Here is a 12493-nt window from a genome sequence, read left to right on the forward strand (position 1 = left end):
GGGACGAGGATGGTAAGCCCTGCATCTTTAAGAAAATTGCTGGAGTCTTGTAAAGATCTCTCTTTACTCGATGTGTCCTTCTGTTCACAGATTGATAGTAGAGTTGTCCTGGAACTGAATGCCAACTTCCCTAATGTGTTCATAAAAAAGAGTTTCACCCAGTGACTCACTACATATGCTGCTGTGGAGTTTGTTTGACAGAGTTGTTTCCTGTAAATTTGTGCTGACTTTTAAAGAAGACTATAAATCCACTGTGAAATAGTGGAAAATATTCATTATCTACACAAATGGGTAAAATACATTTAAATGTATGATGGAGTTCTTAAAGAGTTGATATTGTACCTAAGAATTGTTTTACTCTGTGTTAATTGGTGGCACTGTATGTTATAGCAGCCATATATGTGGCTTTAATGAGAAGAAAATTAATAACATCTTCTTAAATGTCCCTTTATATAAGGTGTTACACACAATAAACTATGTTAATATCCAGGTGAAAGCAGAAGTTCAATATTTACCAGTAAGGAAAAGATGGGTGCTTCCTTTTTACATGTATGTTTGTGTGTGTATACGTAAATGTATACAGTTCTATTTGTATATACGTACACAGATACTGTAGCATACTAGTTTGGCCTGCAGCATAAGATGTTATGATCTGACCTATAATTAGTTGTTTAAAAACCTCTTCAACTTGTATAAGAATGGATTGAAGACACAATTGATTTCCAAAAAAATGAAGAAGACAAAAGTACCTGATGCATTTTTCTCCCTTCCTCCACCTGGGATAGATGTAGTGATGTCTTAAAGTCCAGCCTAAGTGACACAACAGATAAATGCAAGAACCTTCCACCTGAACTTAGAGCAGAAATGAAAGGGAAAATTGCCAGCTGCTTCTTGGTATTGGATATAAAGTTTGAGCCAGGTACTTAGTGTTGTAACTGGTAATGTGTAGAAAACCCCAGAGCAATTTTCTTTTCAAATTTCTGTCATGGTCAAGACTTGATTTGTGATACATCTGCTTTTCATGCAGAGTACCGTAAAAAATAGAATGTAGGATAATAAATTACCAACTGTCCCTTACACTGACATCAAATCTACTGTCAAGTGTTAAAACAAACATCTTTGTTCGGTAAAACAGCAATGAAAATATAGTGGGTTTGTAACAAGGACAATATGATTTGGTGATTTAATAATCACCAAACTTAGTATTGGATTTGTTCTGGTTTTGTGGGGTCTTTTTTGCTTTTCCAAAAGGCGATCGCTCAAAGTACTATTGCACTGTCTCTCTTTAACACTGTTTAGCCTCTAGAGAAGGAAAACTGTGTTGATGGACAAATTCTGGAGGTTTCTTCCTTTTGCACTTTCTTGGATGAAGTTTTTCTTTTTTTTTTTTCCTTGTTGAGTGCCACTGATAGAGTATGTTGCTATGTACAGTTTGAGTTTAGAATTTTACCTTTTTAGCCATTGTTGATGAGTACGGACCACAAAATACATGCTGCCATTTGATATTTGTTCCACTGTTCTTGTATTGATGGCACTTACTAGCTACTGGAATAAGAAGGAAAATATTTTTCTGGCAGAAATAAAAGATTACACTGAAGATCACTGGCAAAGAATACTTCAGTTTACACAGTAAATAACCGACTGCTACTAGAGGACTGCTACAAATCATTAAAGATTTGACAATGTCTGTGACTCCTGTATGAATGCTTTGAACTCTGTGCTGGTGCCAATACTTTGTAAACCATGTCATGAATCAGCTACAAAACATTTATCAATTTTATAGGAAGACATTTTTCTTCAATTTTTTTAAATTTTACAGAATCTTTTGGGAATTCCAAACCCAAAGAAGGGCATGCACAGTTGGCTTTTTGAATTTTCCTCCACACAGATGGCACTATGGGATTTCCAACAGGATTATGCCATTCCATTCCTTTTTATATATTTTTTTTTTAAATCAGAGAACTGGACATTGTTGGAGATTTTTATAGATTGATTTACCTTTGTTTTCCCCCACCACATTGATGATGTCAGCTTTGGTGTAATTCTGTGAGACCTCATTTCTTTCAATCAGGTTTGGGTTGATTTTCTGGGAATTTAACTTGTAACTTTTTTTATTTATTTACAAGTAATATTTTTCATTGTAATTGCATATAAATGTTCTAGTTATTAGGAGAACACAGGTTTAGGTAATGGGAGTTTACAAAGAACAGTATTTCAAAACTAATGTTTTTGTTGTGAAATTTCACTTCTCAGGGTGCATCTGTGTTTATCTCCTTTTTTTCTTAGAGATGTATCTTTGGTTTTCACTGTAAATAGAATGGGATGTGGATGAAGTGATAGCCATTGTGCCTTCAAACTGGTAAACTTGGTAAATAATGCAGTTTTACTTCTACAGCATCAGTGAATCAAATAAGTGCTTTTGTAATCATGTATGTGTAAAGGATTTAATTCTCGGTTGCTTTTTAGGTAGTATAAAGGAGGTTTAAGTTGACTTTTTTTTCCATACTAAAGGGGTTTTTTTTTCTTATGTTGTGCCTTCTGTTTGGTTTTGTCAGGAGTTCTCTATTGTCACTTGAAAGATAAATTGAAGTCTACTTTTTGTTTGGACTATTTAAAAATTAGCTATTGCTAACACATAATTCAAATACCTGAGAAATAATTGTGAAAGACTTCCATTTATAGTTGCAGGCTTTAACCTTCAGTCAGAGGGTAAGAAGCTGTTTTAGGTGTGGCTTTGTACACCCAAGAAGCCTTCCAGCAATGAGAAGACAGACCAGACCTGACATTTCTAATATCCAGGATAAAGAGAACATGCTTTTAGACCTTCCTTATACATCACAAAGAAGCAACAGTAGATTGCTGTCTTTTTAGTTCTGTTATTTTATACTTGTGTGTATATCTATTTATACATATGTATGTATAAATTATATACACACACATGTATATACATGAAAAATTTTTGTATGTGTGTAGGTACTTTTATGTATAAATCTCAAAGGTTTTCATGTAGGAATTACTTTGTGACGTGAATGTAAGAGCAAAAGATGTTTCATAGCAGTTCTGTTTTCAGCTCTTGTTTTACTGTACCTGGAGACTGAGTTCCTCTCCACCCATGCAGCAGGAAAAGCCTGTGGGAGGTGTGCTTGAGTTCCTCTGTTGCTTTGCCGAAGTGCCTTTTGGTTTGTCTAAATGTGAAAGGTATTACAGGGTATGGTAGAGTGTGAATGCAAAGTCCAATAACTGCTGTGGACTGTCTCCTTGTGAAGCAGTCATATAGAGGGAAACTTCTAGTTTCATTGAATCCAAAATGAATGATGGCAATTCCTCGGTTGGAGGAATTTAAATCATCCTGGAATTGGGTCATCTGCAACACTAGACCATCCCTCAGTCATGTTATATAAATTCTGCTTTTAAGGATATTCCCTTTTTTTTAATCTTGTCTGTCTTTCTGAAGCATTGTAAAAGATGCACTTTGGCAATAGATGTTAAAAAAAAACATTGCTAATGTGTCCAGAAAAAAAGAAGCTTTCTCTGAAGTGCTCGTGTTCTTAAACTGAATGGGAGCTTCAATACTATCTGTATGAAATCGGTGTGGGATGGCATGTAGCTAGATATGTCATTCTTTTGGTCATTTAAAAAATTAATATGATTATTTTGCCATTGAAAGCATCTTCCCAACCCTTGAAGGCTTCATTCAATAGTGTACTTGTATTCATAATTCTGAGCTGTCTGGCTAGGTAGCTCTACAGAAATGGATGGGGTTTCTGTTGTTTTAATTATGCACATGATTAACTACATGACTGAGCAGGAAGAACAGTTTTGCATAGAAGTTTGGACCTTATAATTCCCATGTACTTGGAGTTCCAAGTTTCAGGGGAAGAAAAAAAAAAAATAGCCCTGTATTTACTGCCTGATTCTTTCCTTGGAGCTCTCATACCAGCTTTTCTGGATACAAGATTTCTCATAATTGTGGTACACAGTGAGCAGAATGTCAGCTATCCGAAAGTTAGAAATCTAGTTTGAGGAATCTAGAGAGCTAATAATCTCCTCCTGAGGTAGATACTTAAGGAAAGTAGAATGTATCATATTCTGGAGAGCATCTCTGAAGGCTGTGGAAGCCATGATTTAGCTCAGGTTAGATACTTGGCTTTAGAATACTAGACTGAGATTAATTCCATCCAGCACTGTATTACCTGTCTTGGAATATCAAAAAACAAGACCAGAACAACATCCATTCCCAAAGCTCAAAATCTTCCAAAATCCTTACAGAGAGAAGCAAATTAGAAGAGATACCGACAACTTGAAAAGTCAGTGTTTTAAATGCCAGGATCTACTTCTGCCCCTGAGTCTGTTGCCAGTACCTGTAGAATATCTTTTTTTTTTTTTTTTTTTTTTTTTTTTAATGTGGAAATGCATCCCCTTTCCCTGTTCTGACATCTCATGTACCTAACTGGCTATATGTATAGTTCTGTAAATACATGAAATTAATAAGCAAACATAATTAATATTTCACAGCTATTTTGATAATCTTTCATATTGCTATGATTAAGACTATGACTAGTTTAACTGCTCTCCTGTCATCAGAAATGTTACCCACTGTGCATTTGCAAAAAGCGTATGTTTAGTCCTGGTTATTGTGTGTACTTATTGCATCTTACGGGATATGTTTCCCATGTTACATTTGCAGGACTACTAAATTTACAAGAACTAGATAAAATGTAGCATTTTATTATATGGAGTGTGGGGGTGACTTTATACATTGATTTAGATGTTCTTTATTACTCTTTTGCAATGATTCCGTAAGTTGTGGCTTTTGAAATGACTAGGCTAGAAATTCCTGGTTTAACGTGTCTGTACATGCTGTGTTAGACACAGTCAGCATTTTTCCCAAATGAAGTTATTTGCCCTTCACTGAGGGGATTTCTATGATTTTTAGGTTTCTGACTTGGTAATGAAATCCAAGAAGGGCTCTTTATTAAATATTACCAGGCATGGGACAGTTGGTGATAACTGACATTAGGAAGGGCTGAGGCGTGAGTTTGTGTGTGTTACAAATCTTCATGATCTTCAGAGAAGGGCCTTGGCAAGAGGTGGCTCTTTTTAAGAAGTTTCAGCCTCAGTAACAGCAGGCAGTGGTGAGCTTTTCCTTTTTAGCTAATCGACTAAGCGGTGTTACGCTGAGTTATGTAGCTGTAGTTTCTTGCTGTCTTGTTCTTGTTTAAGAATGATAAATGGGGGAGACATCCTAAATTGGAGGGGATCCTTTGTGAGGAACGACGTTTTTCTCTTGCATGTTTTGTTCCCCTTTTCTAAAAACAAACAAACAAATAAAAAAGCATCAGCTCTTGGAAAGCGCTCTCTTTTCCCTTGGATACTGAAGAAATGCAAATGTCAAGAAAGTTGAGAAAGGAACAAAGGGGACTTAAGCAGATTTATGTGGAAACTCATGAAAGGGTGGCCAGAGCTATTTATAGACATGAGGAAAATAACTGCATTGTTCTAATCAGCTGTTACCTTCCCAGAAATTCAGTTTCCCGTATAATTTTGCATGCTCATACTTAAGTCAAGATTTAGCATTTAGATGCACTTCATAGTGACTTTTTGTGTATGTGCTCATACAGTAATTCTTGATGTCTGTTTCATTTTTATGAACTACACGAAAATATTTTTTTCACCTACCACTGCCCAGCTGCATTTTTTGTTAAACTCTGAAATGATTTTGTGTGTGCACACACAGACACATATAAGACTTAATTGCGTTTGTAATTGGTCCTTTTTGGAAGACAAAACCCTGCAGTTTTGGGGTAAAAATGGTAAAGAGGAGGCTCAGGGGAAATGTTGTCAATGTATAGGAATACCTGATGGAGGCAGGGAATGAAGAAGAGGGAGCCAGATCCTTCTCAGTGGTGCCCATGGACAGGACAAGAGGGAATGGGCAGAAACTGAAACAGGAGACTCTGTCTGAACACAAGATGACATGTTTTATAGTAAGGGTGGCCAGGCTCTAGCACAAGTCTTCCAACAGAGCCTGTGGAATCTCCATCCTTGGAGATACTCAAAAGCTGTCTGGACATGGTCCTGGGTTGGTAGCCCTGCTTGAGCAGTGACCTCCAGAGGTCCCTTCCAACCTCAACCATTATTGTGTGTTCTATGTTCTGTGACCTGAGTCTTGCTCTTTGGTTGTTCCGTTTGCTTCAGTGTACTGATCGCTGAAGGTGGTAGGGAGAGGGAAAAGAAATAATACCTGTTCTAAGAAACTTGTGATGTTGAGAACAGTCACAAGCTCATTGTTAATTTTCTTTTTTTATTATTTTAAGAGAAGTAACATTTTCCTTGGTTTAGGTTAGTAAGAAAATTTAAATGTACCTTACTAAAATAAAATGGTGGCGGTGTTCTTGACATGCATGTGCCAAACACATTAGTAATTTACGGAAGTATTACTATCCCTCCTAAGTCTGAAAGACCAAGGACTAAGATAAATATCCCTATTGTTGGGTACTGACAGTAGTTTCTGCTTAGAAACTGTGTTGTCTATAAAACATCAGGAACAGATTAGTTTGCATATTTTTAGTATTTAGTTACATAGATCTTACCATAAATTGGGATTACCATGGCTTACATGCTAGTTGTTTCTGCTTACTCTATTGGAAACTGAGTATAGCAGTTAACTGTTCCTAGTATCAAAACATGAAAACTTGAATTCAGGTGAAAAAGAGAACAAAGCTTATGAAACACTGAACTGTCTGAGCTTGTAAGGGAGCTACTGTTATAATTGTGGTGAATTCCCATCTTTTTTGTATTTATTTACTATTATACCATTGTCAGGAGCTGTTGGGTAGTACCGTCATCTGCTCACCGTCAGGGGATGGGCTCTCTCAGACCTCAGTCTCTTTAGTGCCACAGATTTCTGCATGTATACACTGTTCTGAAACTAACAGAGGCAAATTAAAAACAGCTGTTCTGGTTGTAATTTGGAAACTAATGGGTAGTCTGTGCTTGGAGTTACATTGGAGTAGTTACTGAAAGTGAATTAAAATAACCAGGAATTGGTGCATTTGCAGGGGGACTTGACGCTTTCTGATTTAACTTTTGCATACAGACAAGTTGTAACTACCAGCTGTCCCTTGAGCCATCTTAGTCAAATCAATGTGATGGTCTCATTCTGGATCTTCCTGGTGAGCATAAAGCCACTGCAGCTCTTCAGCGCCTTGTGGCACTCTGCATTCATCTCCTTACCAGGCAGAGCGTGTAACTGGGGTGTGTGGAAGCTGGCCTGATCTCTGCAAGTGAGGTGCGTGAACTGCCTGGGGAAATTTCCTGCTCACATTTATTCCTCTGTGTGGGTGAGAAGGAATGGCATCTCCAGGCCCTCAAATTTAAATACCTGAAGCCAACATCTGGATTTATTTAAAAATAATAGGTCTTTCCCTGCCCTGCCCCCCCTTAAATAACCAGCAACAGAATACTTGCATGGTATTTATAATTTAATACTATGCTCTGTTTTCTGCTGGAATGGTAGGAGTTTGAGTAATGTTACAACAAACTTCTACAGGGTTACCTTTTAGAGGGACTAATTTCTGTAAAAGGTGGCAGAGCAGCAATAGAGGGAACAGTTCTGGACACTGTCTGTAAATGGCTCTGCTATGTATGCTATGCCAGTAAGCACTAGAAGCAAATTATGCCTTTTTTTAATAACAAGTCAAGAAGGACGAAAGGGATAATTGCCTCTAAGCACATTTTCTATAGCTGGAGGATAGTTGTATCATCTAATTTTAACTATCTTGGGTAGGTACTAAAGTTAGGAAACTAGTCTCCCAGGGTCCCTTCACTCTGGGTACATAGGTTCTTCCATAGGGTAATTCAGATCAGAAGATCAGTCTTAAATTGAGGTCTTGAATTGATCTCTGGAGAAGCTGAGGGCTATGTAGACCACATAAAACTTCTACTGGAAACTAGCTTCTCGAACTGCGCGTGCTGCCCTGGCACGTGTGGATTCAGAGCAAGATGTCACTTACCCCTTGGTGCTCCCTGTTAGGCCCTAGGTTCTCTTGTTTCCACCAAAGACCACCACTTTCTTTGCTCTCAAAGACCACCACTTTCTTTGCTCTGTTAATTGGACTGTATCTGATTGCTCCTACAAAATATCTTGGCTAAAAGTAGAAAACCTTTTATTTTCTATTAGTTGAGTGTTTAAAGTTGGGGTTTTTTTACCCTCCCAGGTTGGGTATTAAAGCCAGCAGAAGGAAGAGGGTATTTAACTTCAGTCAAAGGAGTAACAAGCAGCAGGTGGGAGCACGTTGGTTGTACAAATGTTTTAATTCATATTAGCATAAATGAGGATGGCTGCTCTTGACTGTGTTGCCAGGCTCCTTAACCTTTAGATGGTTCATCTCAGTACTGTGTTGCAGAGATGTCCAAACAGAGGTTGGTTATCTTCACCTAGTAATGGTGGTTCCAGCCATAAAGTATAAAATGCGGCTGCGAACGTACAGGAACATGCAAGTTGTAACTGGCTTCAATAAATGTCCTAACTAAGGTCCTTTGAGAAACAGACGTTGGAAGGTTTAGGTTAGAAAGGCTCATAAGAGCGTGTTTGAAGCATGGCAAAGGCAGCAATTGGCAAAACCAAAAGTGAGAGACACAGGCGGCCGTTCCTGGATGCCTTTTCAGGACTCTTTCCTGATGTTAAGCTGCATGGGCCCATAAAGCTAACATCCACTACTTTGCACCCCTGCTGTCCTAAATATAGTCAGTATTCCAGGAGCTGTGTCTGTAAGTGCAATCTTGGATCCCAGATCTGTTCTCTGTGTTGTCATTCAATGTTGTACACATTCAGCATTAACCCCATTTTTTTGTTTTGTGCTCCTCTTAGTGTACTAGCAGTGTTAGTACTAGCTAGACCTTAGCGTCTTCTGGGTATTTGTTTTTAATATTCTCCTCTGAGGCTTGTTTATTTCTTTTGTACTTACAGTACTTGATTATGTTTCAAAATCATGGGGTTTTTCCCCCATTGGTATTCTGCTTGACCAATAGTAAATGGAAGGTACATTGTTAGCGTATCACTTCTGTTCAGATTTGACTACTGCATCTTCTCTCTCTGTGTAAACCCAAAGGTCTTTGTGCCTATGCTATGCAGACACAGCTCAGGCATGGATACTTGGTGGCTCCTTGTTTGAATACCTTTGACTCATGCCACTTGATAGGTTTTTGTGGTATAAGGTAAGGGTTTCCTTGAACACACACAAAACAAGAGATGTTAGCCCAATATTTATAAACAATTTAATTTATTATGGAAAAATCATCTAATGCCTTATATTGCTAACTCAAAAATAGTTTCTTTTTCTCTTAAAAAGTTACATATTTACACACGTATTACTTCTATTTAGTAAATTAAGTCTGTTTTATTCTGACACATTGAATAACTTAAGATGTCATAATACTGTGTTCTGTAGTTTTATTCTGTTACTGCCAGTATAAAGAAGTTGAAATTAATGACCTCACTGAATTGTCAGTGTCTGCTAATTCAGAGATGACAGAAATGTGTTAAAATATATTCCACCTATAATATTTATCTTGCTTTGAACTTAATTTGTTTCCCTTTGACAGTGTTGCAAAATACCAAGTGTACATAAAATAATGAATAAATAAAACAAAAATAAATTATTTATCTACATTCATTGACCTTCTGTGCATTCATTTTAAAAAACAATGAATTAAAACACAAAATATGATGGATTCAGAGGAACAGTTTGGTCATACTTTTATCACTGTTCATTTTGAAATAAACTACCCTGTATGTTTAAATTTGTGAGAACTTTTTTTTAGGAAAATGTGTTATTGTTTAATAAGCAGCCCTGTGAAAGCACATAGAACTAAGTGCCTTACACAAAAAAGATGCTTTGCTGCCCAAAACAGCTTGTAATCTAAGTACAGAGCAAGAGACAGCAGATGCATATGGACAGACGGAATAGAAAGCAAAATATGGTGATTACAATGTAAAGAGAGACCTCCAGGAAAAAAATAATTCTTGAATTTCTTTCAAGAATAATTTCCTACTCTAGTGCAAATTATGTTAGCATAATGTATTTCTTAATCCCTTCAATTATAAAGGTAGTGATACAGTTGTGTTTAAATGTTGTGGAACTTAAATAACAACGATAAATTTAGCAAAAATTTTAGAGTTCTGCAGCTTTGAAAATGGGAACCAGAAGGGGACGGGTGATCTGCTGGACTTGACTTGTCTGGAACAACCCAAGTATTGAACAGGAAATGAGTAAGTGCTTTGCTAGACTTTGTCTTTCTTTTTCATAAATTACTGAAGAATTTGTTTATTGGGTCGGAAATTGGTGTTGGTCTGATCAGTGCCTGTTTTCTTCTAGACAAGGTAGGTTAAGTGTTGGGTTTGCCTGATCCTGTTTAATTGCTTAAGACAACACCTCTACTAAAACAAATAGAACACCCTGGGTTGTTTTCTTGCATCTCTCATAAGACTTTTTAATCTCCAGCATCTTACCAAAGCATTTGGCTTTTGTATCACACCTTTACCTCAGGCCAGTATAGTTTCAAATGTGCTGAAACTACCTTCCAGCACCAACTTACAGCTGCTGGCGCTTCTGATTATCAAGTAGCATAAGGAGAGACTGGACCCAGCTTCTGTGCATCTTGGACAAAATGCAGCTGACTTGACACATGCTAAGTAGAGTTTCAGATGTCCCTTCTGATGGCCCTGATTCTGACATACCAGTTTCACAGTGCTGTTTTCACAGGATTGACAGTTCATGCGTAAGACTGAAAATTGTCAGGTTTTTCTTCCTCTGTGTGGCACTTCTGATCATGCAGAGGGCTTAAAAACCATGCAGATAAGGCCAGATTTCAAAATATTTCAGATTTCCAGGCTTCGGTGCCTGAGAGATTGTAATACGCTTTATTAATTGGCAGGAGTGCATTATTATTTGAGGAAGTGAAAGCGGTTACATGTTCTCCGTACTCACATAGTTTTACATGTTGTATGTCCAGAGGGAGGGAGGAGTTTGGTGTTCTGTGAGAACATTCAACAATGCGAACATTTCTCTGCTACTTTAAGATGCAACTGGCAATCTTGGATGAATGTAAACAGGACACTGTAGATCTGATACCATGCGCACTGCAATCGTTTATTCACTGGTAAAGTCAAATGTCATCATACACAATGCAGGAATTCATTATTACAGACAGATTTTAACATTATGCTTTCCCTCGCAGTTTTGAAGAGCTAGAAATACAAATGCCCTGACACAGTGACCAGGCAGTTTTGAACCGCCAGGTATCTTTAGGAGTTAAAATTAAGTGCAGGAGCATTTTTGTAACAAGGTCACGTCCATCTGTCTGGGTGCAAATGCACAAACAATTTCAGTTCCAACTTCAGGTCAACAGGTCTCTGAGTGTAGCTGGACCCGCATGATACAGTCCACGCGGTTCCCCTGTGGAAAGGTTAGATCATGCTTGGAATTGGCCTTGTTAACTGGCTGCAGGCTCAGGGCTCAGAGTCCACCACAGGCAAAAATAAAAAAAATAATAAAAAAAATTTAAGATGGTAGGCATTAAATAGTCTATATTTTAAAACTATGCTGAATGTGATAGATGTGATCGGCAATCCACATAGTTTATTTCTTCTAGTACCAGTATCCATAGTAAAGGTAACAATTTGGGCACCTGTTAGTTCAGTGCAGGAGGCCTCTCATAGAAGAATCAAGAGCACCTTGTCTAAATTAGTCCTTTCAACAGTTGCTAAAAACTATCAAAAGCGGCTCAAAGCTAATGAAAGCTGGAATGGGAATTAAAAGTTGTATTACATCTAAGAAAGTGTGATTGATGTAAGCAATTCTCATTCTTGCTGCAAGATACTGCTGAAGATGGTTGGGTCTGGTGTCTGCTGTCGCTTTCCAACACCTGTTCCCGGGATGATGATGCTGGAAGCAGCTGTTCCCTTGCAGTGACTGCAGCAAAATGTCAGAGTGCTAAACTGCTTAATTGGGCATTTTAAAAATATGTAAAATGAGTGCGCTTTGAGATGAACTTTAAAGAATGTACTGTGCAGTATCTCTATTTAGAGAAATCTGTACTGTTTTTGCAGTCACCTCTGTTTAGTAATTGCAAAGGGGTTATGTGCAAAATTGTCTGATGATAGTATGGAGAGTTTGCTGAAGGTGATGACATAATGTTTTCAGCATTTTTATATTTATTTTTCTCCATAAAATGTACTGATAGACCAGATATGAAAGTTTCTGCAAAGCATCCTTCCTCCAGCAGACGTTTTTTCTTTAAGGTCTGTAACCACTACATGGTGTTGAGCATAAGATATTCATCTTTTTTAAGTGATTGGGGAAGGGGAAAAATGTGGTGGGTATGTACAGAGCCATCAGGTGGGTGCCCTGGACTGTGTCGTTGCCAGTGCTGTGCCTGCCGATTGACCTGGGGATGAATTACTAAATTTGTAATTCACTTCCCATCTGTG

The 12493-nt window shown here is 37.7% G+C and overlaps 1 protein-coding gene across 8 annotated transcripts in view; it reads left to right on the forward strand.

Annotated features, from left to right (window-relative positions):
• The window catches only part of FBXL4 (F-box and leucine rich repeat protein 4), a 72021-nt gene extending 62340 nt beyond the window's left edge, over positions 1–9681 (forward strand). For 7 of the 8 annotated variants that reach the window (XM_055713190.1, XM_055713186.1, XM_055713188.1 and 4 more), the window contains one exon: positions 2–9681. In XM_055713190.1, the coding sequence (XP_055569165.1) occupies positions 2–165 (164 nt within the window). In that variant the 3' untranslated portion in view covers positions 166–9681. The remainder of the gene's footprint in view (position 1) is intronic. The other variant, XM_055713193.1, reaches the window with a different exon arrangement.
• The last annotated feature ends 2812 nt before the right edge of the window (positions 9682–12493 follow it).

The sequence above is a fragment of the Falco cherrug genome, chromosome 6 (assembly GCF_023634085.1).
Source record: "Falco cherrug isolate bFalChe1 chromosome 6, bFalChe1.pri, whole genome shotgun sequence".
In the NCBI taxonomy this organism is placed as follows: Eukaryota; Metazoa; Chordata; class Aves; order Falconiformes; family Falconidae; genus Falco; species Falco cherrug.